This window comes from Phyllostomus hastatus, unplaced genomic scaffold, assembly GCF_019186645.2.
Source record: "Phyllostomus hastatus isolate PE091 unplaced genomic scaffold, TTU_PhHast_1.1 phas_scaffold_46, whole genome shotgun sequence".
NCBI lineage: Eukaryota > Metazoa > Chordata > Mammalia > Chiroptera > Phyllostomidae > Phyllostomus > Phyllostomus hastatus.
Genome location: NW_025334032.1, coordinates 24,243,193 through 24,270,264, shown reverse-complemented (window position 1 = coordinate 24,270,264; position 27,072 = coordinate 24,243,193). Strand labels below are relative to the sequence as shown.

At 36.9% G+C, this 27,072-nt stretch overlaps 1 protein-coding gene across 2 annotated transcripts; it reads left to right on the top strand.

Annotated features, from left to right (window-relative positions):
• Window positions 1-470: 470 nt before the first annotated feature.
• Window positions 471-27,071, top strand: DDHD2 (DDHD domain containing 2). Of its 2 annotated transcripts, XM_045821436.1 has the most exons (18): window positions 471-727; window positions 1,897-2,124; window positions 2,840-3,030; window positions 3,839-3,928; window positions 4,593-4,713; window positions 6,236-6,325; window positions 7,607-7,742; window positions 10,493-10,701; window positions 10,983-11,050; window positions 11,898-12,014; window positions 13,096-13,191; window positions 14,313-14,438; window positions 14,545-14,700; window positions 14,973-15,075; window positions 15,189-15,359; window positions 16,087-16,249; window positions 23,018-23,125; window positions 23,583-27,071. In XM_045821436.1, exons 2-17 carry the CDS (start codon window positions 1,905-1,907, stop codon window positions 23,097-23,099), a joined length of 2,139 nt encoding a protein of 712 aa, XP_045677392.1. In that variant the 5' UTR covers window positions 471-727; window positions 1,897-1,904; the 3' UTR covers window positions 23,100-23,125; window positions 23,583-27,071. The 2 variants fall into 2 exon arrangements, with proteins under 2 accessions (XP_045677392.1, XP_045677391.1); XM_045821435.1 differs by lacking the exon at window positions 23,583-27,071 and having other exon boundaries at window positions 23,018-23,214.
• The last annotated feature ends 1 nt before the right edge of the window (window position 27,072 follows it).

The window sequence follows — 27,072 nt, the reverse complement described above, 5'->3', positions numbered from 1 at the left end:
ATTTTACCGTCCCCCAAAGGAATTGAGGTCTTCCAGAAACGCAAATACTCGGGAGAGCTGGGCAAGGTTACTACTCAGTTTAAGGTCTTGATAGGGACAGCTGCGACGAGCACCCTATCGTCCCATTTTTCACCTGGGGCGTGGCTTTCCGCACCATTCCTGGCCCTTTAGTAGAGTTAGGGTTAGCCGGGGTACTAACGGGTCAAGCGGCCCGTTTTCCCATGTATTGAGGAGGTTGAGCTCTCCTTCTTCATTTCAGTGAAATACTACATACTGTCTGACAGCCAGGCGGTCGTCCTCCACATCGCAGCCTTTCAACTACCTCCGCTTCAAACCGCGCGCCGGCTCAGAGCGGAGGGCGCGGTGCACTTACGACCCGCACGCCGCCCAGCCCTCCGGCTCCCTGCCCGCAGGGAGAAGGCACATCTCGCGCGAGTCCCTCCACCTCTCGCGACACTTTCTGGCGGTACCTCTGCAGCCGTCCTGGTATCTCCGGTGGTTTCCGCGCAGCAGTCACGGGCGAGGAGGCTTTGCACTCCGCAGTCTGGCCCGCTGCTCGCCCGCAGGGAGCGTGGTGGAGCCCTGTGCTGGGCACTAGTCTGGCGGGGCGCAGGCTCCGCCCTGCTTCGCTCCGCCCCATCTGGGCTCGGGATAAAGGCCTCCACTGGGACATGTCGTGTCCCCCTCAGCGAGGGCAGGAGACGGTGAAAAGCGGCGGCGCTGCCAGGTGAGTCCTCAACGGAGAGTTGGGTCTGCAGATGGACCAGGGGAACACTGCGGGATGGAGATGCCAGGGGCAGAGGAGGACGTGATACCTGAGGCAGGGGATGGGGATACTGGGAGGACCGACCCGCTGAGGTTCCAGGGAAGTGGCCTTTTGTATCGACTGTGCCCCAAATTACTTCGTTTCCATTGCTGGCCCCGCGCCTGCCAACCTACGGGCCGGAGGCGGGAGGAGAGTCTCCGAGCTGTAAGGTCCCAGGTCGGGGCTTCAGGAGTCCCGGGGCCACGGGGGAAAGAGGCCACGGTGGCGGAGGTAAATTTGTGTGAGGGCGGAGAGAGTGGCCAAAAGCCCGGAGGGCGTCCGCCCAGCGGCAGGCCAGGTGTTCGCGTCCCGCTGCGCCCGAGGCGGCGGCGGTGGGAGTACCCTTTCGCTGTCTGTGTGGTGAGGCTGGCCGAGCGGTCCGAGCGCCGAAGGGGTACAAACGCAGAGGTCACGTTTTGAAGGGAAGGAGGCTTTTGATGTCACCTGTTACTTTTTACCTGAGCCGTGGACAGTGTTAGTGGGGTGCGCGCTTGCGCGCAGGGGCCCGAAGGAAGGGCTCGAGTTTTCAGGATTTGTACCACAGTCCCTAATTAAGCACATTTGAAGATCAAGAAAAAGCGACTGGTTCTTAAATGAATAGTTTTATTTTCAGTATTTTAAGATTCCAGAAATCATGTAAATGTGTGATAACAGGGGCCTGGAGTCTGAAACCTGTTATTAATACGGAGTGAATGTTTTGCCTTTGGCACTGGACTCAGATTGGAAATTGGGTTAAAGTATTTTGTTGCAATCAAGTTTTTGGCCATGTGTTTCTTGTGTTTCTGGGTTTGTTTTGTAACTTGTGTAAAATCATGCAGTTTTCTGAAAATTGGGAAATCAGTACCAAGTGGTTGGTCTGACTACAAGACCCGTTTTGTTTAAAGCCCTCCCCTCCCCCACCCCCAAATCTAGCTATTAATTTATAAGTTATTTCTATTTTAAATTGTGTAGCTTCCTTTGATTGTTGGGGGGTTTTGTTTGTTTTGCAGAAATGACTCCTAAAATGACCAGTTTGTGTGTGTACGAACAATTATACTGTTAATAGAAGGAAAATAACTTTTCTGATAGTTTTCTTGTATCTTGGTTTTTAGAGAGGGAAATGTCATCAGTGGAAACACAGCAAGAGCAGTTGCCTCAGTCAGATCCATCTCCATCACCAAACTCATGTAGCTCCTTTGAACTAATAGACATGGACGCTGGCGGCTTGTATGAACCAGTTTCTCCTCATTGGTTTTATTGTAAGATAATAGATTCTAAAGAGACATGGATTCCTTTCAACTCTGTGGATTCACAGCAACTGGAAGAGGCATATGGCTCTGGTAGGAGAAAAAGGATGACTTACAATAGACAAAGACTTACTGCCATCTCTCTCAAACTATGATATTAGTCCTTATAGTGAATGCTATTAAAAATATATTTTAGATCGTTTTCTAGTTATCCCTCTCTAGCATTTGTATATAGAAGCTGCATTACTACCCAATTTATAATATTTAAGAATTTGGTGTGTATTTCAGTACCTATTATAATTTCTGCATAGTTATCCAATAATATTTCTTATGTTCTAGCTTGTATTTCAGTTTTTGTTTATAAAGAGTGTCTATGGGGAAGTGTCACATTCATATTGCAAAAGAATGAATTCTTTATTTGTTGCCTTTTTTCTTCTTTTGTGAAACATGATTCTAGTTACTACTTTATCATCATAATGGTCATGGTCATTAATTCTCTAGCAAAAAGTTCAGAAAAACCATTTTATATATATATATAAAGGGACACTACTATCTCCTCCAAAAAAGAACAAAACAGTGTTTGGGTATTATTTTGTGTGTATGTGTATATGTTTCATTAAAACCAAAAATGTTTTTGATGGTTTGTAAAGTTGTTAGTGAAAAATAACAAATTCCATTTTGTTTAATGTTTATCCAAGTAGAAACTGTCATGTGTTTTTATAACATTATTTAAAATATAACTCAGAACTGTATTTTGGACACTTATTTTGATATATGTACTTTTTTCCCCCTTTCCAATTCTTCATAGGAAAAGATTGTAATGGGAGAGTTGTCCCCACTGATGGGGGCAGGTATGATGTTCACTTGGGGGAGAGGATGCGATATGCTGTATATTGGGATGAGCTGGCATCGGAAGTGAGACGATGTACCTGGTTTTACAAGGGAGACAAAGATAATAAGTATATTCCATACTCCGAGAGCTTCAGCCAAGTATTAGAGGTATTCCTTTGACCCTTTTTAACTCATTTTCTTTATTTTTTTCTTATTTAATAATTTTTTCTTCCTCTGTGTCTTACATTTTTTGAAAATTTCAGGAAGAGCTTGGTTCTATCTGCACACAGTTTATTGCCTTTCTTTTGTAAGTTAGTTTCAAGATAAAGTAGTTTTTTCAGATTTTAAAATACACTATTGAAATTGTTATACCTTTAAATGAAAAAGTGTTTTCCTTAATGGTAATTATTGTTAATATTTAAACTATGATTACAGGATTGTCTTTTTGCCTTTTAGTTTTCTTGCTCTGAAAAGAGTCTGAAATTTGTTTAAATTGCAATAGGACATTAATATTATTGAAATAAATTTATCAAAATGTGAACAATGATTATTTCTAGTCTAGGTGATGGAATTAAGATTGATTTTTTTGTCCTGCACTATTAATATTACATTTAAAAGAATTTTAAAATAAAATTCTCTTATTAAATAGGTAAGCATAGACCTATTTGATAAGAGAAAGAACTACATATGTAATATATTCCTAGTTTTATGGAAAATATATATGCATTAATATTATTGAAAGAAATATATCAAAATGTGAAAAATATTTATCTCCAGTGTAGATAACACAAGTAGGAGTGAAGAGTGATTTTTGTTTTCTTTGTCTCATATTATTTGTTATAATTTTAAAATAAATTCAGTTAATTAGAGTAGGATATTCTTACTGCAATTGTTTATTTAGCAGTATTCTTGTGAAAAGTTTAATTTTAATAGAAAAGCTATAAGAGAAATCTAATGAAATGTATTTTCTCTTAAGGAAACTTACAGACTTGCTGTAACTCTTGATGAATGGAAAAAGAAACTGGAGTCTCCCAACAGAGAAATTATTATATTACACAATCCAAAGGTAAAGCAAATTAAAGCCTTTGTCTAATGTTGGGATTAAAGGTTAATTGCATTACTAAAGAGAACTTCATTGGTTTCTTTTTCCTAGGGATTCTACTGAGGATAAGCTTTGGGAATTTTTATATTATATCAACAATTACGAAACAAAACTTGTAGCCACTACTATTATTTCCCTTGTTTAGTTTACACAAAAGAATTTTCTTAGGGAAAATTATGCCACTATAGAGTAAGAGCATCACTGATAGATTATGTGGGCATATTTTCCATGTGAAGGGTATCATCTGTTAGCCTGGTATATGCTTTCTTTTCTTTTCTTTTTTTTTTTTAGTTTTATTGAGGTAATATTGACAAGTAAAATTGTAAGATATTTAAATAGTACATCATTAGCCAAATGTATTTTCACAGTTCTCATTTTAAGCTGTAGGAGTTGCATATCAAAACTCTAGTTGAGATTTGACTGCGCATTATGTTTTGAGGGACATATTCCTGCCTCCCAGAGTTTATACGTAGAGATGTCTTTAATGTAGAAGATCTTTATATCTATTCATTGTGAATGTTTTATTTTATGTATTAAACTACTCTGGGACCAGAAAAAAATGAATGTTATGTGCTTAATATTGCTTACGGGATTAAACAATTTTTGACCTTGTTTTTTTCTATTTAAGCTTATGGTGCATTACCAACCAGTTGCGGGGTCTGATGAATGGGGTTCAACACCCACTGAGCAGGGTCGACCAAGAACAGTAAAAAGAGGGGTTGAGAACATCTCTGTTGACATTCATTGTGGTAATGTTAATCATTAATTTTTTTCCTTATCTTTTGATATACTTGTTTATGGCTTAAATTGTGACTTCTTTCCATGGATTTAGATTACCTCAAGGCTTAAAAATGATCTTTAATCAATCATATGAGCTTACTTGTAGTTAACATTAGCATCACTTCATCTACTAAGACTCTTAGTAGGTATACCAATCTCTCTTAAAGTTGCTAAGTATGTATGGTGGGATGGGTAAAACTTGGCAGTTCTAATCAGGAATTCACTAACTACAGATGAACTGATTTAATTTTAATTCTAAGAAGTGTGATTCCACCTGTTTGATTAGAAGTTTAGTCCTGATACCGCCTGTTGTTGATTTCCAACTAAGGAAAACTATTTTTCAGTATGACCTTGATGGTTATCCATTGGTATCTGGGGTCACTTATGATTACTTTTATAATGTAATTAACTGGACTATAAAATTCCTTTTATCTTGCAGAGGAGATAGCTTGTCTCTTGGCCAAAGTCTTAGACTTACTATAATTAAAAGATGGGTTTAAAATTTCAGGCTTCAAATACATACCAGATATTATTGATACAATTGATAAAAATAGAATATTATATAAAGTTACTTTAATGTTAAATGGCCTGAATTCAATAACTGCCTTGTGGTTATATAAGACAATATTCTTAGGAAAAACACATTAAAATATTAAAGGGTTAAAGAGAGAGGTATGATGTATGCATTCTGATGTGTGCAACTTGTTCCCAGCTGGTTCAGAAAAATAAATGTATGTGTGTACACATATATATAAAAAGAGGGAATAATAAAGTGAATGTGGTAAGTGTTAAAGTGTTGAATCTGTGTAAAAAGTACATGGGCATTTCTTTACTATTCTTTCAAGTTTTCTGTAAGATTGCAGTTATTTCAAACTAAAAAGTTCTAAAAACCTGAAAAAGTTTTTCACAGACTTATTAAGATAAATTAGAAACAAAGTAAATAAAGTAAACACTGTAGTTTAACTAAGTACATAGTTATATCCGGGATTATTTTGTGTCCTTTAAATTATCTGCTTATTAACAACCACACCTAAAACAAAAACAAACTAAGCAAACAACTAGAACAGAAACAGAACCACAGAAATGGAGATCACGTGGAGTGTTATCAGCAGGGGAGTGGGAGGGGGAGAGAGGGAGAAAAGGTACAGAGAATAAGTAGCATAAATGATAGACAGGGGGAGGTTAAGAATAGTATAGGAAATGTAGAAGCCAAAGAACTTATATGTATGACCCATGGACGTGAACTAAAGTGGGGGTGGGAGTGAGGGGATGTGGGTGGGAGGGGCTGTTCAGGGCAGAGGGGAATAAAGGGGGGAAATGGGACAACTGTGAGAGCATAATCAATACGATATATCATTAAAAAAATAAAAAATAAATTATCTGCTTATATTTTAACTTGCCCATCTGTATAACCTATTTATTGTGAATGTTTGAGTTTAGAATATGTGACTAGTCATATAGAATAATTTTTCTTTTTAATTTCATTTATAGGAGAACCTTTACAAATAGACCACTTGGTTTTTGTAGTCCATGGGATTGGACCAGCTTGTGATCTCCGCTTTCGAAGCATTGTACAGTGTGGTAGGTTTGCAAAGCATGTAAGATTAGATCATTTAAGGGGAATATTAGTCAGTGCTCCTGTGAGCTGAAATAAAGTGTTATCTTTAGTCTGTTGTCTTAGCTGCATAATAGGATTTGGAGAGCTAAAGACTGGTGGCAAGGTAGTAAAGCTTCCCAGCTTAGACCTAAAGTACTAGTAAATTCCTTAGGCTAATTGTTTATGCTCTTAACTAATAATTCTTGAATGAACAAGCCCTTAATTCTTATAAAATTTTGTTATGATGTGATGGTCCTATGTCTAACCATTCCAAATGTAAAGGGACTGTAAAGATGATACAGTTTAAATGTGTAGTAGAAGCTATTGTAATTCAGACTCTGATAAACCTATTGATATTCTAATTTTAATATTTAGGTCATTAGCATAACTTGATTTTGAACGTAGTATCCTCTAAAACACGGGTGTCAGATTCATTTTCACTGGGGGCCACATCAGCCTCCTGGTTGCCTTCAAATATAGAGCTTCTTGCCCCTGGTTCAGGAGTAGTTACATTTATACAGTCCTAAAATTATATTCAGCCCTTTGAAGGCAACTACGAGGCTGATGTGGCCCCTGGTAAAAATGAGTTTTGACACCTCTCTCTAAAACTTGATAGTATTCAAAGTCTAATTGTCCCAATGTAGGAGTCTTATCCTACTGGCTAATGCTTCTAAGCATAAACCTTAGAAGGTTAAGACTGATGTAATATGAATTTCAAACAGCAGTGTATTTTTTTTTTAAATCTTAAGTATTGGGTAGTGGTTGTTTGTAAGAACAACCAATTTACATAGTCATGTGATAGTTTTCTTTCTTTTTTTTTAAATTGAAACATTTCCCATAACACATTAGAAGTTTTGAAGTTAGCTCTTTCTTTGATGAAATGTACTGTATTGTAAAATTTTTCTGAATACCACTTTGCTATTTTTTTATCTGCACCTGAAGACATTTGTCACTGCTTCTAGAAAGAGAAGAGGGGGGCGGGGGGGAACATTGATTGATTGCCTTCTCATACATGCCCTAACTGGAGATCAAACCTGCAACCTGGTTACGAGCTCTGACCTGGAATGAAACCTGCGGCCTTCTGGTCCACAGGATGATGCTCCAGCCAAATGAGCCTCACCGGCCAGGGCCCACTCTGTTGTTTTGGCTCAAGTAAAAACGTGTTCTAAGCAAATACAGATAAAGAATATAATTATGAGATCTGTTGAATCTTAATTCTACAAACTCATTGCTTTACTGTTGCATAAGTTAATTTTCTTTTCCAGTTAATGATTTTCGCAATGTTTCCTTGAACCTGCTACAAACGCATTTTAAGAAAGCCCAAGAAAATCAGCAGATTGGGAGGGTAGAGTTTCTTCCAGTCAACTGGCACAGTCCTTTGCATTCTACCGGTGTGGATGTGTGAGTAATACTGTACACCTTTTTTTAATAGTTCATTTTTATTGTATTTTTTCCTCTTTTCTGTTGCCATTTATTCCCCATACTCTCTTCCACTTCCACCCACCCTCTAACTTCCCCCACCCACACAGTCACCACACTGTTGTCCCCGTCCACGAGTGACCTTCGAGTTGCTAACTGTGACTGTGATATGCTCTCTGATCATTGATATGCTTACGGATATTACTGCTATAATTGATTGCATATTTAAAATTTTTTCAACAAAAGTTTTTTTGTATTTCTATGCCTTTTTTTAGAGATACATAATTAAATACTAACTAATCCCATGGTTTAACTAGTCCAGATTAGGAGTGAAGAGCTATATGTATTTTCTTATAGTATGTTTTACTGGCTCATTAATATTTACTATTACAGCTTTTTTTATTTAGCATTAACGCCAAACATTCTTTTCTTCCTATAGCATATAAGCATTTCCATCTTCAGATGTCAAAAGCCAACCTACCTTGAGATGTACATAGTATTTTCTTGTTTCTTTTGTGACCAAATTTAGGTAATATTTGTCTAAATTTGGGAAAAAAGGAAATCCCCAAGCATTAAATTATTAGTATTTATAACTTGGTACAACTGTTGGGTTGGCCAGAAAGTCTGTTTAGTTTTTTTTTCTGTAAAATAAAAGACACATTTTTCATTTTCACTAAAAACTTCATTGATTTGGATATTTTGAGTATGTCAGTTATCTCCCATTATTGGCTTATAGTGGGTAGAGGCTGGGGTGCTGCTAAACACCTTCCAATGCATAAAACAACCCCACAGCAAAGAATTATTTGACCAAAACGCCTACAGTACCAGGAAGTTTCACAAACCACTTTTGACACATTCAATCAGTCACAGCACCTTCTCCATACACTGCACAAATCTTTTTCTGCATTTCAGTTGCATTTTTAACTTTCTTGAAATAATAAAGTATAGTTCGCCAGAAATGTTGTATATCTTCTTCCATCTTTAGTATTAAAATGGCTGCACAAAAATTCACCAATTTTGATAAGTTTTTTTAAATGAATGCTGATATGACAGCTGTCAGAATGCAGTCTAACAAAATTGTTTCGAATGAAGTTAAAGACAACTAAGCCCTACTAGAGCCTTCGTATAGAAAAAACTAAATGAACTTTTTTTGGCCAACCCAATAAGTAATGGCTTTAAGTTATAACCCCAATATTTGTGTTTGTAAATTTTATGGTAATGTTAGAGAAGTTTGCCTTATATTAAGGATATTCGTGCCTTGATTGGTGTGGTTTAATTGGTTGCATGTCATCCTGCAAAGTGAAACGTTGCTGCTTCAATTCCTGGTCAGGGCCCATTGCCTAGGTTGTGGGTTTGGTCGCCTGTGGGGGTGAGTACAAGAGGCAACTGATTGATGTTTCTCTCCCTCTCTTTCTCCCTTCTTTCCTCCCTCTCTTTCCCTCTCTCTAAAAATAAATAAATATTTATTTTTTAGGAAGGATATTCAGCTATGGGCTCTCCAGAAAGTAGGATGTGCATCATATAGTTCTATGTTAGAACTAGGAGATACTGCTGTGGGAGATGAAGGAAGTAATCAGCATTATTTCCGCACTGATTCTGTGTCTCTCAGTTCTTAACCCTATGATTTGAGCATATTGCATGTGGCAAATACTCCATTGTGGTGTTGATTTTACTAGGTATGGAGTTCACATCGTATTTAAGCTGATTCTCAGAGGTGACTAAGGTCACATAGCCTTCTCTAAACTATAGAAACTGTTGAATTTTTGAGGAATTTCTCTGGGAATTTTGAGACAATTTTAACTGGAAGTTGATTTAGACAATGTCAGTATGGTTTTCCTTTGCAAGACATGAATTCTGTTTGCCTTTGGTTTCTTTCAGCTTTAAGGAATTCTGCATTGAGAGCTGATCCCATTTATCATTTTGCTTGTGTCCAGCTTTAACGTTGAATTGTAGGAAAACCCTCTTGTATCTTTTGTCTTTTTAAAAAAAGGCTTGTATTACATAGAATTATTTATATAAAAGTAGCACATATATTTAATGTTCATGCACTGTTTATGATTACCCAGGCCCAGCAAGCTTCAACACGTGGCCAGTTCTGCCCCCTCCCTATCATCACACCCCTGTGTGCTGCCTGTCTCTCCACCATATTATTTTGGAGTCAAATTATAGACATCATATCATTTCATCTATAAATGTTTGGGTTTGTAAATCTTAAAGGACTTTTAATAAAATATAACACCATTATTACACCTAAAAAATTCTTAATGTCAGCAAATATACAGTGTTCAAATTTCCAACTGTACATATAAATTCATGATTTATATATACACAAATATATATACATACATTCACAAACACAAATGCACACATATATACATACATACATATGTAGTTTAAACTGGAATCCGAATAAGGTCCATAAATTGCGATTAGTTGATATGTCTTAAGTCTCTCTCAATTTCTTGATTACCTTTCCAACTGTTGTTTTATTGCAACTTTTGTATTGAAGAGGCTGAGTTGTCTTGTAGAGCTTATACTCTGAATTTTGTTGATCACATCCCTTTGACTTCATTAAACATTTTTCTCTGTCCTCTGTATATCCTATAAGTTGATAGTTGCTTCTTGTATATTTAAATATCTAGGTCTAGGCTTGGAGGCTAAGCTACTTAACTTAGAGGAAGCTATGGCATGTATTTTGGTTTTCTGCTTAAAATACCTTTCCTTTTTTTCAGAGATCTGCAGCGAATAACCCTGCCCAGCATTAACCGCCTACGGCACTTCACCAACGATACAATTCTGGATGTCTTCTTCTACAATAGCCCCACTTACTGTCAGACTATTGTGGACACAGTTGCTTCTGAAATGAACCGAATATATACACTTTTTCTGCAGAGGAACCCTGATTTCAAAGGGGGTGTATCCATTGCTGGCCATAGCTTAGGTAACAAATGTATTTTCTGTAACCAGAGAGGATGATCACATTTTTAGGACACCTGTTTTTGAAGAACAGTGTCTCTTATCAGTATCAGATTCAGAGATCTAGAACTGAGCTTTGATGAAGACTTTGGAAAGGGTTGGAAGGATGGTGGTGGAGTGGAAAGAAAGACTATCTGCTTTGTAGATTTTGCTATATGGGTAATTAATTGGGTTACTTTTTTGTATAAAAGACAACTATTTAGTGTTAATGTTTAGAAATTGTTCCTTCTTCTGTTTTACTTACAGGTTCACTTATATTGTTTGACATCCTAACAAATCAGAAAGATTCTTTGGGGAGTATTGACAGTGAAAAGGTAATTTAAATGTTCAGATAGGTTCTCTTGTAGCTTTTCTTAGTAAGAATTTTTAGATTTTAGACTTATTTTTTGTTTTTTGCTTAGTCTCATACCATAAGATTAAATTTACATTTATTTAAACAGACTTATAATTAATTCTGTCTTGCTTCTTGGATGATAAGAAGCAAGGTACCAGTATGCTTCTACAAATATTTGCCACATTCTAAAATGACTATTAGTGTGTTATTTTCCATTATAAATATGCACCAGTGATCTATTATTAGAATTATAAAATTGTTGAGCTGAAATGGAGTTTGCATATGATGAAATGAATAGTGAATTAGATGCATATTGATATGATTTATAGAAATTGTTTGAAAGCACTGGACTCAATGGTTAAATGTCTTTTAGTAAAAGAGTTCGGTGAACACTTATCTGTAGTGCTGAGTTAGTACTTAGTATATACTGTCTTGTATTTTTTCTCTTTTTATGTAAGTGTCCTATTTCTCCTGTTGGACTGGGAGTTCCTTCAGGGCGGGGCTTTGCCTTAGATTGTTTTATGTCTTAAACACTGTTTCTGTAATAAGAGCTCAGTAAATGTTTTTTGTTAATGATAATGAACAATACTTTGATAATTATTCATTCACTCATTTATTTTAAAACATTAAGTTTCAAATGAAGTTGCAAAAAGTTAGAGATCAGCACCTCTTAATTTGTACTTTTTATAAATCACAATTTATTTAAAGCTAAAATATATCTATATGTGAAAATCTTATGTAGTGTATTTCTTTACTGCAAAATGGTGTTAATAAAAGGAAAATCTAAGTGAATGTAGATATTATGAGCTTTACAATTTAATTTTTAGGATTCACCAAATAGGGATCAAGGAGACACGCCAACGCTAGAGGAAGATCTGAAGAAACTTCAACTTTCTGAATTCCTTGGTATATTTGAGAAGGAGAAAGTAGATAAGGAAGCTCTGGTAAAAAGATCTTTTAAAACTTTGTCATACCATTTTTAGTATTTTTATTGCTTATCTTCATCATACTGCTTAGTAAGAACCTGCTCTTTAGAAGCATTTTAGTCATAAATACTTTCTTATCATTAGTAATGTTCTTTAGCATTATTTATGTGTTTTTTAATCATATCAAGTGATCTTTGCTTCGTGTTTAAAGTTCAAGAGGAATCAATGATAGAAATAGTGCAGAGACTAAAAAACAGCACAGCTCAGAAAACAGAACAGGAAAAAATGACCAGTAACTATTCCAACTCTCATTTTCTGTTACACTTTCAAGAACTCTACTATTGATATTTGCTTGTTTATTTGTTTTTGTTTTTTTGTGTTTTTATTTTGGTTTGCAATACATTCATTCAGCAGGTATTCAGCATAGTGAATGCTTACTATGACCATACCAAGTACCGTAGATAGAGTGGTACATGAGACAGATATGGTCCCTAACCTCATGGTGTTTATAGTTTACTGCTAAAAACACATGTAAATAATAAAAAACATAAATGACAGTAGCGATAAGTTCTAAGGAACAGTACACAGTGGCATAAGAACGTGTAAGATGAACTAATCTAGTTTGAAGGAAGACTTCCCTAGTCAGGTAAGTAGCACTTCAGCTCAGATCTTGATTGTTAGTCTGTTTCATGCTCTGTGTTTGCTCTGTGTTCTTACTGCTTGTGTCCGTGAGTGGGAACATGATCTTTCTCAGGAATGTGACATCCGAGTGAGCATGGAAATCAAGGAGGGTTTTTCTGTCATTAAATTAGATACCTACTTCCGTTGATTTTTTTCCAGTAATACAATGTTAGCTGTATTACTATAGCATTAATACTGTAATACTGATACTTTTTATTCTTCTTTAGGCTTTTTTTGTGTGAATAAAATACTATTTCCTTTTCGAAGTTATTAATGATGTACCACTAGGAAGCCCTAATAATATAAATAAAGCAAAGAATAACAGAGTACTAAGTTCTTATTCTTTTCAGAGAATAGGACATTTAATTGATTTTATTTTGCTGAGAAATAAGAATGGCATTTGATTTTCTATGCCTAGGCTTTATGTACAGACAAAGATCTTCAGGAAATGGGAATTCCCTTAGGACCAAGAAAGAAGATATTAAATTACTTTAGGACCAGAGAAAGTTCAATGGTATGTGCTTAATATAGCTTATAGTATTAAACAAGTTTGAGATCCTTGTATCCTTTTGCTTTGTAAAGTGTATAGCCTAGGGAGCTGAGTAATTTTGTTAATTAATTTTGGCTCTATTTTTAGAAATTAAACAAGTTTATTGATACCATAACAATATTACTAACTTCAGAAGTCTTATCTCCTCTAGACTCCTAATATAATTTCATTTTTATTTTTGTTTATAACTGTTTTATGGAAATGTAATTTATATCACATACCATAAAATTCTTCTTTAAAAGTATACAATTCAGTGATTTTCAATATATTCAGAGTTGTGTCACCATTACCACTAATCCCCTCAGTCCCCCCACACCCCCCAAAAAATTATACTCCTTAGCAGTCACTCCCCATTCCTCCCTCCTGTGACCCACTAATCTACTTTCTGTCTTTATGGTTTTCTTATTCTGGGCATTTCATATAAATGGATTCATACAATATGTGCCCTATTATAACTGGCTTCTTTCCTTTAGCATAACATACTCAAGGTTTATCCCTGTTGGCCAGTGTCACCTCAGTAAAATCAATAAAAGGGGGAAAAATTGAAAAAAGAAAGGTTTGTCCATGTAGTAACACTACTAATACATTCAGTTTGGCCACTGAATTCTTTTCCATATTTTAGTAGTTAGTTATTTTTCAACTTTTTTAGCAGGTTGCTCAGTTCTTATTTAGGGCCCAGTATTTGCATCATTTTTATACTCATAGAGACATTCTTTTTGCTTTAATTTGAAAGGCATAGCAGTTTATTGAACTTCTTAGCAATCCTCAGTGTTCTTTTCCACAGTGCTCTGCTATTGTTTTCTTTCATGATGGTTGCCTAACTTTCCAGCTATGCCCAAATGACTGTACAGCTTCATTTTAGAGCATGTGGGGATGTTGATTCATAAATTAAGGCAATTTTGTTTTTATAAACCATATTTTGTTTTCATCAGCTTTATCTTGTTTTCTGAGAGACTTCCTGGAATTATTGGCTGTCATTCCAGAACTTTCCCATGCAGGTTTTCAAACCAGTAGAAAACTGTATAAAATCCTTTGGATATTTTTACTACACAGAAGCTCCACAAACTATTTTTTTTATTCATTAGGGTATTACTAGACCATCTCTGCAATCAGCTTCAGGGACAAATATGTCTAATATTCCCAAAGATTCGGAGTTCTGCAGTAGTGCCAATGGTACTGGGAATGACTATCTGGATGTTGGCATTGGGCAGGTAACAATACTAATTCTCTTTGTTCATTTTATGGCCTGCCATTCCTATGGTAAGAAAAGATATCATTCTTGTCATTGAGAGATGCTTTTTATTTTTCTCCTTCCAGGTGTCTGTAAAATACCCCCGGCTCATCTATAAACCAGAAATATTCTTTGCCTTTGGATCTCCCATTGGAATGTTCCTTACTGTTCGAGGACTAAAAAGAATTGATCCCAACTACAGATTTCCAACATGCAAAGGTTTCTTCAATATTTATCACCCTGTAAGCATTGGATAGTTCTCGTGGTTTTACCTGAATATTAGAGTTTATTGGTAAAGGGGATATGATTTTCTGTTGTGTTGATTTATGTTTTATATACTATTTTGTAGTAATGAGGTAACCTATAAACAGTATGAATCTGGAGTGATGTGGCGGAATAACTGTACATTTTTTTAAAATGAGCTCATAATCATTCTTGCCTGATACACATTAACACTTCCTCAGACTGTCTTTGTTTAGCAGAGGTATAGGTAGCTATTGTTTTTCCTATGTAGTTTGATCCTGTGGCTTATAGAATTGAACCAATGGTGGTCCCAGGAGTGGAATTTGAGCCAATGCTGATCCCACATCATAAAGGCAGGAAACGGATGCACTTAGGTAAGACTGAGTACAGAACGTGATAATTGCAGACCTCAATCATCTTGTTTAGTTGTGTTGGACCCTAAACCCATTGTAAACCATGTAATATTCTTTATTCATATGTGTTTCAGAACTGAGAGAGGGCTTGACCAGGATGAGCATGGACCTTAAGAACAACTTGCTAGGTTCACTGCGGACGGCCTGGAAATCTTTTACCAGAGCTCCATACCCTGCCTTACAAGCTTCAGAAACTGTGGAAGAAACTGAAACAGAACCTGAGTCAAGTTCAGAGAAGCCTAGTGGTTGGTGATACTGTACACACTGATTTCCTACATCGGGCCAGATAAGAGGGACTTCATGATGTGTAGTTCCTGTTCTCTGAGGGACTTCTTACTTTGCCCTTTATATTGTAAGGGCCCCATACTATGGAGTCCTAAATGGCCTTCAGCTCTGCTAGCCTTTCCTGTCATCTAATAGGTACAAATTATGGAAGAACATTATTTGTGAGGAAAAATGTCAAGAGAACCTGGGCACTTGCTAATGAGACTTTAAAACATCTTCCACTTGGTAACTATGGGGGTGGTGTTAAGAGCCTACTCTCTGAGGCACCTTGCTTTTACCGAGGAGTGTCTGTGTCTTCATGGATCAGTTTTATTTTCCTGGCTGGGGACTAGCAGGATACTGTCCTCTTCATTTCAGTTAACATTGCATTCTAGTTTTCAATGATCTAGCAAGGGTGTCCAACCCGTGACCCAGGATGGCTATGAATGTGCCCAACACAAAATCATAAATTTACTTAAAACCTTTTTTTTGCTCATCATTTTTTGTTAGTGTTTGTGTATTTAATGTATAGCCCAAGACAACTCTTCTTCCAGTGTGGTCCAGAGATGTCAAAAGGTTGGACACCCCTGGGAGTTACAGTAAACTTGGAGTCTGTGGGGAGCTCATAATCATTGACAATCTTGATCATAACCACAACCTTGGAGGACTTGGCAGCTTTTAGATTCTTTGTATGGTTCTTCTATCCAGATGATAACGCAGAAGAGACCTCTGCAGCAGTTAAAGAAGAAGCACCCCCCATCAGTGTGGGAATGCTTAATGGAGGTCAGCGCATTGACTACGTGCTACAGGAGAAGCCCATTGAGAGTTTCAATGAGTATTTATTTGCTTTACAGAGCCATCTATGCTACTGGTGAGTGATTTTTTTTGTTCCTCTTGTTTTTGGTTTTTTGGTCTAATTGTTTCACAGTGTCCAGGGAACCACTGATCTGCCTCTGTCACTACAGATCAGTTTGCACATGACTAGTATATACTGTATTTTGGGGGCTATATAGATCCAATTTGGGAGGAATAATGGTTGTTAATGCTGCTGTTGAGTTCTGTTTACATTTACATTGGTGAAATATTATTTACATTATTAAATATTTTACCACATTTTTTGCTTCAAAAATTTTTATCCTATTTTCCTCTAAGACCTAAGTGCATCTTATGGACTGAAAAATATGGTAAATTGAGTCATACTACAATGTACTCTTTTTTTTAGTATGGCTTCTTTCATTCATCCATTTCATGTATATCAGTAGGTTTCTCCTTTTTATTGCTGAGTAGTTAGTAGTCCACTGTATGAATGGACCACAATTTGTTTAGCCAGTCACCTCTTGATGGACATTTAGGTGGTTTCCAGTTTTAGGTTATTACAAAACTGCTGTGTATAAGACTTTGTATGAACATACACTGTAATTTTTCTACGGTAAATATCTAGGTGTAGAATTGATGGGTAAGATGATTTTTTAAAAGAAATTGCCAAACTGTTTTTCTGCCAGCATTTTCCATTCCCATCAGCAGTATTTCAGAGTTCTAACTGCTCAGTATTCGTGACAACACATGGCTCCTCATTATGGCTTTAATTTGCATTTCCCTAATGAATAACAGTACTGAGCATATTTTCACGTGTTTGCCATCCATGTATCTTTGGCGAATTATCTATTCAAATCTTTTCCCCATTAAAAAAATTAAATTATTTTAGTAAGTTGCAAGAATTTTCTATATTCTAGTTACAGGTAAGTTTTTCCTCAGGATGTAGTTTTTCATTTTGTTTTGAAGAGCAGAAGTTTTTGATTTTTTTTTAAGATTTTTTAAATTTATTTTTAGAGAGGGAAGGGAGGGAGATAGAGAGAGAGAGAGAAACATCAATGTACGGTTGCTGGGGGTCATGGCCTGCAATCCAGGCATGTACCCTGACTGGGAGTCGAACCTGTGACACTAGAAGTTTTTGATTTTTAAAAAAATGATTTTATTTATTTTTAGAGAGAGAAGGGAGGGTGAAAGAGAGGAAAACATCAATGTGGGGTTGCCTCTTGTATTCCCCCTAGCCCACAAACCAGGCATGTGCCCTAACCAGGAATCAAAACCTGTGACCCTTTGGTTTGCATGCCAGCACTCAGTCCATTGAGCCACACCAGCCAGAGCAGGTTTTTTATTTTGATGAAATCTAATTTTTGATGTTTGTGCTTTTTTGACATATTTAAGAAATCATGGCCAAATCTAGTCATTAAGATTTCTCCTGTGTTCTATAAGTTATATTGTTTTAGCTTGTATAGTTAGATCTACAATCCACTTTGATTGAGTTAATTTTTAATAAATTTTAATAGGAAATAAGGATTAAATTTCATTGTTTTACATATGACCGTCCAATTATTTCAGCAACATTTGTTGAAAAGTTTTTTGGGATGGAGAAACCAGTGAGGTGCCTTGGCTCTCTTTTGTTCCATTGATCTGTCTGGGTGTTTGTTTTTTTTTTTAGATTTTAAAATTTACTTTTTTTTTTTTTTTCCCCCAGATAGAGGGGAAGGGAGGGAGAAAGGGAGAGAATCATCAATATGTGGTTGCCTCTCATGCACCCTCCACTTAGGGCTTGGCCTGCAACCCAGGCATGTGTCCTGACTGGGAGTCGAACTGGCAACCCTTTGATTCATAGGCTAGCGCTCAATCCACTGAGCCACACCAGCCAGACTATTTGTCTACCTTTATGCCAATAAAACGCTGTCTTGATTACTATAGATTTCTAAGTCTTAAAATCAGGTATCAGTTGAGTCCTTCAACTTTATTATTCGAAGTTAGTTTTAGCTGTTGTAGGTCTTTTGCATTTCCATAGAAGTATGTTTTAGAATGAGCTTATTTTAATTACAAAGCTTTCTGGGACTTTGTGATTATATTTTACCTATACATCAATTTGGGGAAAATTGACATCTTAATAATACTGAGTCTTTTGATGAAAAAACATGATATGTCTCAGTGTAACTTTGTTCTTTACTTTCTCTCAGCAATGTTTTGTAGTTTTCAGTCTATGTTTTGTGTATGCTCTAGTTTTAAATTTCATTTCTTCTATGTTCCTGTTTCTCTTTAGATTGAATAAATCTAAAAAAAATTACATTCTTCCTCTTATGAGTAAGGTTGAAACACTTTAATGTATACTTAAGGACCATTTTTATTTCCTTCTCTGGGAGCTATCTATACCTTTTATTTTGTTTTATATTGAAATGTTGGATTTTTAATTGATTAGTCTGCAATACGAGTTTCAGATTTTTTAAAAAAGATTTTATTTTTAATTTTAGAGAGAGGGGAAGGAAGAAAGAAGGAGAGAAACATCAGTGTGTGCCTCTCACATGTCCCCACACTAGGGACCCAGTGCACAACCCAGGCATGTGCCCTGGTTGGGAACTGAACCAGCAACCCTTTGGTTCTTAGGCCAGCACCCAATCCTCTGAGCCACACCAGCCAGGGCCACAACATGAGTCACATACCTTTTCCCCAGTTTGTCTTTGACATTGCATACACTGGGTTTTGCTATTCAGAAATTTTTCATTTTGATGTAGTCAATTTGTTTTTTCCTTTTTGGCTCCTGGAGTTTGTGTTATACTTAGAGCTTCCTTACTTTCAAAGAATTCCTTACCATAGTTTATCCTGATATTTTATGGTTTAATTTTTACATACAAATCTTTAATTCAGTTAAAATTTATCCTAATAAGGTATGGGTTGATCCAAGTCATTTTCCAGATGGGTATCCAGTTGTTACAACAGTTAATAGATTTGAGATTCTTCTAACTTGATTACATTAAATTTGTCAATGTTTTTAGGACTATCTCTGAGCTTTCTATTCTTTTTTGTTGATACCTTTTTTTTTTACGCATCAGGATCACACCATTTTAATATCACATCATTTAAAGTGCCTCTTGCTGGCATGAGTTTCTTAAGTTCTGTGTATGGAGTTTGTGGGGGATAGAAAAAGTCTGTGAATCCAATGAAATTTGTTTATAATGTTGAGTTTTATATGTGTATGTTGAGTTTTATATGTATATGTGGTCTTTTCTGGGGAGAAATCCATAGATTTCATTGGATTCTCAAGTAGGTTCATTACTGAAAAAAAGTTGAACCACAGATCTAGAGCAGTTTTCAAGCCTTTTCATCTCACATATAGTAATTACTAAAATTCTGCAGCATACACACAAATATATTTTTCCCTGTTTGAGAAAAAAAGTATAATTTTGATCGATTCACACAAAAAAAGAGTTTCTAAAAAATCAGGTCTCTATACTTGTATATAAGGATTTCTGGTACCAAGAATTAACCAGTCATACGCAATCTTATTATGGAGAGTGACCAGTAAGATCACCTTTATTATGTGATGTACATATTTATGGTTCAAGACAGGACATTGGGCCATGACCAAGTAGGTCAGTCGGTCACAGCGTCATCCTGACACGTCAAGGCTGCAGGTTTAATTTCGGCCTGGGCACATATAGGAATCAGCCAATAAATACATAAATACATGGAATGACAAACTGATGTTTCTCTCCCTCTCCCCCCTCTCCCACCCACTCCCATCCTCTCTCCCTCACTATCTTAAAAAAAACCCCCAATATATAAATACTTTTTAAAAAAAAGGGCACTCACACCCTATAGCTATTGTTTTGTGGGCTGTTGTCATTTTTTAATTTGACAATCTAAGGGGAAAGAGGTTAATGTCCCTGAGTAAACAGTCAGGTATTATCTGTTTTAAAAGTTCTTCTAGCACACCAGTTGAAAATCGATCATCTAGAAAAGTGTTAGCCACAGCGTTTGCCACATATCCTGAAGGCAAATCAGTCTTCATGAGTGTTACTTTTTATAATCAAATTTCTCTATGAACTGGATATAAGTAACTGCTTGTATATATACACACAGAATATCTAGAAGATGCATGAGAAATTGAGAGCATTGCTTGTCAGAAGTTGGGAACTAGAAGTTAAGAAACCGAGGTGGTGGACTTCTGACCAAGATGGAAGCATAGGTAGATACACTTTGCCTCTTCGTACAACCAAAAGGAGAACAACAAATTTAAAAACAAAAAATAACCAGAACTGTCAGAAAATTGAACTGTGTGGAAGTCCGACAACCAAGGAGTTAAAGAAGAAACATTCATGTAGACCGGGAAGAGAAGCGGAGACAGGCAACTGGGGTGGAGAGGACTTGCAGGAAGGTGGCAGCTGGTAGACTGGGTGAGTGAGGCAGCGGCTGGCGGATTGGGCTGTCTCACATTTGCATGTGGATAACCAGGAGGAACAACTGGGGAGTGAGACAGACCCTGCAACCCAGGGTTCCAGCATGGGGAAATAAAGCCTCAAACCCTCTGAAAAAAACTTGTGGGGGTTGAGGCGGCAGGAGAAACTCCCAGCCTCATAGGGGAGGTCGTTGGAGAGACCCACAGGGTCCTAGGACATACATACCCACCCATGTGGGAATCAGCACCAGGAGGGCCCAAGTTGCTTGTGGGTTGCAGAGGGAGTGAGTGAAAGCTGGCCAAGAGCTGAGCAAGTGGCATTGTTCCCTCTCGGACCCCTCCCCCACATACAGTGCCACAACACAGAGATGTGGGTTGCCCTGCCCTAGCAAATACCTAAGGCTCTGCCTTTACTAGGTAAAAGGTGTACCAAGACAAGACAAATATGGCCCACAAAAAATACAGCTAAGTGATGAAGAGATAACCAACCTATCAGATGCATAGTTCAAAACACTGGTAATCAGGATGCTCACAGAAATGGTTGAGTATGGTCACAAAATAGAGGAAGAAGTGAAGGCTATGAAAATGAGGAAATTTTTCCTATAAAGGAAAATGTACAGGGAACCAACCAACAGTGAAGGGAAGGAAACCGGGACTCAACAATTTGGAGCAAAAGGAAAAAATAAACATTCAATCAGAACAGAATGAAGAAACGAATTCAATAAAATGAGGAGAGGCTTAGGAACCTCTGGGACAACTTGTTCCAGAGGGACAAATGTTCCAACATCTGAATCATAGGGGTGCCAGAAGGAGAAGAGGAAGACCAAGAAATTGAAAACTTATTTGAAAACATAATGAAGAACTTTCCTAATCTGGCAAAGGAAATAGACTTCCATGAAGTCGGGGAAGCTGAGAGAGTTCCAAAGAAGTTGGACCCAAGTAAGCACACACCAAGGCACATCATAATTACATTATCCAAGATTAATGATAAAGAGAGAATCTTAAAAGCAGCAATAGAAAAGCAGAGAGTTACCTACAAAGGAGTTCCCATAAGACTATCAGCTGATTTCTCAATAGAAACCTTGCAGGCAAGAAGGGGCTGGAAAGAAGTATTCAAAGTCATGAAAGTCAAGGACCTACATCCAATATCACTCTATCCAGCAAAGCTATCATTTAGAGTAGAAGGGCAGATAAAGTGCTTCCTAGATAAGGTCAAGTTAAAGGACTTCATCATCACCAAGTCCTTCTATAAAAGAAGATAAAAAATATGAACAGTCAAATGATAACAAATTCACAACTACCAACAACTGAACCTAAAAATCAACAAAAACTAAGCAAACAACTAGAACAGGAATAGAATCACAGAAATGGAGATCACATGGAGGGTTATCAACAGGGAGGGAGAGGGGGCAAAAGAAAAAAAGAAAAAGAAGATAAAAAATATGAACAGTCAAATGATAACAAATTCACAACTACCAACAACTGAACCTAAAAATCAACAAAAACTAAGCAAACAACTAGAACAGGAATAGAATCACAGAAATGGAGATCACATGGAGGGTTATCAACAGGGAGGGAGAGGGGGCAAATGAGGGAAAAGGTATGGGGAATAAGAAGCTTAAATGGTAGGTACAAAATAGACAGGGGAAGGTTAAGAATAGTATGGGAAATGGAAAAGCCAAAGAACTTACATGTATGACCCATGGACATGAACTAAATGTGGGGGAATGCTGGTGGGAGGGGGTGTGCAGGGCAGAGGGGAATAAAGGGGAGTAAAGAATGGGACAATTGTAATAGTGTAATCAATACAATATATTTTAAAAAATGGGGGGAGGTTTCATTATTATACCCTATATATCTTGAATTTTGAACCATGTGATTGTATTATTTTTTCGAGAAAGGAACATTTAAAAAATTAAGGTGAGCAACTATGTGGCTCTTTCATATTGTCCCAAAAATGTGTTCTATGGAAAGGGAACAGTTCTTGTTATTTACTGCTAGCTTTTTTATATTACTGGATATAATGCTACACTTCCAAACAGCTGCCAATTATATCACCTTTGAGTATTTTTTGTAATGGTAAAAAAATTAATTTGTGCCCTGGCTGATGTGGCTCAGTGGATTGAGAATCATCCTATGAACCAAAAAGTTGCTGGTTCAATTCCCAGTCAGGGCACACACCTGGGTTGCGGGCCTGGTCCCCAGCTTGGGGCACATGAGAGGCAACCGACTGATCTCTCTCTCAGGCATTGATGTTTCTCTTCCTCCCTTCCCCTCCCTTTAAAAGTAAATAAATAAAATCTTTTTTTAAAAAAGTTAATTTGCAAGGTGGTTGTGTAGATTAAATGAGTTAATATATGTAAAGCATCTCATACAAATGTTAGTTTCTTCTTTTTACAATATAATTTTTTCTCTTTATAGGGAGTCTGAAGATACAGTGTTGCTGGTCCTCAAAGAAATCTACCAAACCCAGGGTGTCTTCCTTGATCAGCCTTTACAGTAGAACTGAATCTTCTATGGTTGTTTATTGTAAGTTTTTAAATGCCATGTACATAACACGTTATAAAGAACTATGGAGTCTTGGGCTCTTCATAAATATACTTTTCTGTTGCCTGTCACCCAAATCTAGGTTGTTGTCCATTTTTAGAGGGACGCTGGTTAAAATTCATGGGGGAAAGGTGCTATGGCGTTTTGATTAGTGGGAGGAGTGTGCGTGTGTGTGTGTGCGCATGTACTTATCTAGTGATTTGGTCCAATAATATTTGTCATTTTTAGGATCCAAATGCAGAATCTTAATAGTTCTGATCATCTAAGAGTTATCATAGCAACAGTTACAATTTTAATTCCAAGCAGCCCATCCTGAGATTTAAATTACTCAGCCTTTTAAGATACGTAACAGAAAGGCTGTATATTAGATTCTGGCATTCTCCCTGTGTGCCTTCCAGCTGTGACTACACGGTGACCTCTTCTCCCCTCTTTCCCCTAGATGGACCTTGTGGGATCCTTTCCCAGAAAACCCACCTGTGTGTTCCTGCAGTTTTTCTCTCCTCAGCTGCATCATTGCTTGCATGTTGCCTGCCACTCACTCACCATTCGGGGCTTTGTAAGATAATCTTCCACTTTGGAAGTGAGAGGATAAACAAAGGGAAAACACATTACTTTGTAACCACTGGCTTCATATATATGCTTGCCATTCTTTCTTCATAGCTGGGGGTGGTTTGCATACTTAATTCTTTGATGATAGTATATAGGTGCCACACTTTATTGCTTATGTCAGATGGTATTGCCTGTTCTGAGTTTGATTTGGGTTGGTAGAAATTTTTCTAGGAAATAATTCTAGTTTGGAAGCAGACTATTGGAAGCAGGCACTTGGGACACGCATCTCTCATTAGTGTTCTCTGCACTTGAAAACTAAGTCTAAGCGGACATGGAAAAGGCTGTTGAGCAGTCATTCCTTTGAGCCATCTTTTTTTACAAATCCTGTATGAAGAAAGACTAAAATGTAGCTTTAAAAAGTATTGTTTACTCTCTCTCCAGCTGACTGACAGGTTTATTGCTAAGAATCACTGATACTTTGCTGTTCATTGTTTTTACAGTTGTTTGAACTCATCTGAGAGTATAAATGGACTAATTAGTTCACATTAGGTGCGTCTTTATAAGGCATGTTATATATCTAGAAGAAGTCTGACTTACTTATTTGATAGTAGCTAATGTTCTTGAGGGTAAAGCTTTTATAAAAGCTGACAAATGCAGCCTTGAATTAATAAAATCTCTTAGTGGTGCATTTATGGTGGAATAGAATTGTGGAAGTCACCCACCATATCGACTTGGGTGAAGGTAGTATTGTGTGTCCTCTTTAAAAACACTTTGTAAACATCATTACCTTCTTAGATACCCATAAATCAGAATGCTTATTTAAAATGCTCATGGCTCAGGAGTGTTGGTTGAGCAGGTAGGTTTGGCTAGGGGAAAAAGTTTCTTATTCTAAAAGAAAAACATGCCTATATGGGCCAATGAACAGCTACTGCAGAGTCAGCATCAGCACATACAAAGTGAGGTGTGCCTTGAAGAAAACGAGTGAATATAGACTAATTTTTTTCCAAGGCATCTACTCACCACTGTTCCATATTTTCTTTCTCAAGTTGGTCCAAGTTTGTCATTGTCTTTGCAGTTTTCTTTGTGATATACTTCCCTCAGATTTCCACAGGCCATGGAATAGGCAGGCAAGCTGTGTTTTTCTTTCTTTCTTTCCTTTTTAATGTACCGTGGTATCAAAAGCACTGGCATTAACATTCACTTAAGCCATCCCTTCAACAGCATTGGACTTTCTCTCTTTCTGGAGAGAAAAGGTAGGGGGTAAATTAGTGTCACCCTAGAGATGGTAGAGGTAAGGTTGGGGTACAGGTTAGAGGCTGGCCTTTCTTTTCCCATCTATTTATAGACTAATGTTGACTAAGTCACTAAGTAGTTTCAGATAAACTGAATACTTTATTTTCTTTATACAGAAATTCTGAATTTGAAGTAAGGGTTATTGAGAATTAAGTAGCATTCAATATATATTATAGGGAAAGCTTTATGCTCTAACAGAATTGGTACTATTTAAGAGTAAACCAAAGCACAAGCAAAAGTGAGTTCTTATAACCAAAGATGAACAACATACCTCTGGATAGCTAGATAAAGCAATTCTTGTACTAAGAAATGTTTTTTTCTTGATGGTGAGGGACAGTAATTGTAAAAGAGCTTTATATCTTGTCTATCCACTTGTGGTATTTTGGTTGTATATTACACAGGGTAATAAGCTGGATTATTTTTTCCTCTGGAAACTGAAATATTTATGAATTGTACAGCTTTATAAAGAAAAGTAACAAAGGCAAATGACTTAGAGCCAGAAAGTCTTAAGTACCCTAGGATGTACCAATTTCAACACTTGCTGAGTAAGGCAAGCTGAAGTGGGGGGCAAAATTGTCTCTTAGTTTCCCTTTGCTTCCTTAGTAGCTAAATTGATATGCATTCTAATGTACAAAGTTATGTTGAGTCAGTAAATGTTAATTGTTTCAAAGGACTACATATCTTGAAAGCAGTCATTTCTGTCCTGGTTGTAATTAAGGGAAGTCACCATATTTACATTTTTAATTTACTTGCATCTTAGGGGACATATTTCATTAAAAATAAAAAGCAACTCTTTATTCTAAAAGTTAAGAAACATCTAGAAGAAAATACAAATAAGCATTCTAATCATGATACAATGTAATAAGGCAATGGATGCCTTTCTGGCAGGGAATAACAACAGAACATTTAAAAATGATAGCCAAATGGATATCAAATGTCAGCTAATGTAGCAAGTTTCACTCGATTTGGAGAATTTCTGGGGTGGTGAACAGGTGGAGGTACAGGGAGAGGGGAGAAGTGAGGGGCCAGAAACTCCATACTCCTTTCCCATACCTTGTCTTGTGCATCTGTCCCACTTGGCTGGCTGTTCCTGCATTCAGCTGTTGACATAAAAACATCCAAACCTACCTCTCTCATTCCTTGCACATCCACTCCCTTAATCATTAAGCTCCATGGATATTTAGGTTCTAAGGTCTAGCATTAAACAAAGCCTCGGGTCTCAATAACATGACCATTTTTCCTTTTTATATTTATTTGCAACTTCCACAAATCTCCAGAAAGATCGTATTTGCTTATTTCTTGTTCAACTAACAGCTAGATGAAGACATTTCATAGGGTGGTATTTTGGATTTTGGGGGCCCTTGTATGCTGGCACATAAGAGGATTCTGATTCCTGAACCTGGAAGCTCCAATAAGCTTGATTTAAATCCTTTATTTAGTTGTATATATTTTTAAATCATTTTTATTTTTCAATTACAGTTGAAAGCAGTATTACATTAGTTTCAGGTATACAACCCAGTGATTAGACACTGTATAACTAAATAATCATCCCAATAAACCTCATATCCCTCTAACACCATACAGTTATTAGAATAGTATTGACTATTCCCTGTGCTGTACTTTACATCCATCCCCATGACTATTCTGTAGCAACCAATTTGTACTTCTTAATCCCCTCAACCTTTGTCACCCAGCTCCTATAACCTCCTTCCTATCTGGCAACCATCAAAGTAATCTCTGTATTTATGAGTCTGTGTCTGTTTTGCATGTTCATTTATTTTTTAGATTCAATTGATGATAGATATGTATTGCCATTTTATTGTTCATATTTTTGATCTTAAAGAAGACCCTTTAACACTTCATATAATACTAGTTTGGTAATGATGAACTCCTTTAGCTTTTTCTTGTCTGGGAAGCTCTTTGTCTGTCTGTATATTCTAAGTGAGTGCTCTGCTGGGTGGATTAATATTGGATGTAGGTCCTTGCTTTTTATAATTTTGAGTATTTCTTGCCAATCCCTTCCAGCCTGAAGTTTCTTTTGAGAAATCAGCTAATAGTCTTATGGGGGCTCCCCTGTAGTTAACTCC

Excerpts from the sequence above, each read along its gene's own strand:
- DDHD2 (XM_045821436.1), top strand. The coding sequence starts at position 1,905 with ATGTCATCAGTGGAAACACAGCAAGAGCAGTTGCCTCAGTCAGATCCA. Across the intron at positions 7,743-10,492 it reads CATTCTACCGGTGTGGATGT|AGATCTGCAGCGAATAACCC; the intron begins GTGAGTAATACT and ends CCTTTTTTTCAG. Across the intron at positions 11,051-11,897 it reads GGAGTATTGACAGTGAAAAG|GATTCACCAAATAGGGATCA; the intron begins GTAATTTAAATG and ends TTTAATTTTTAG.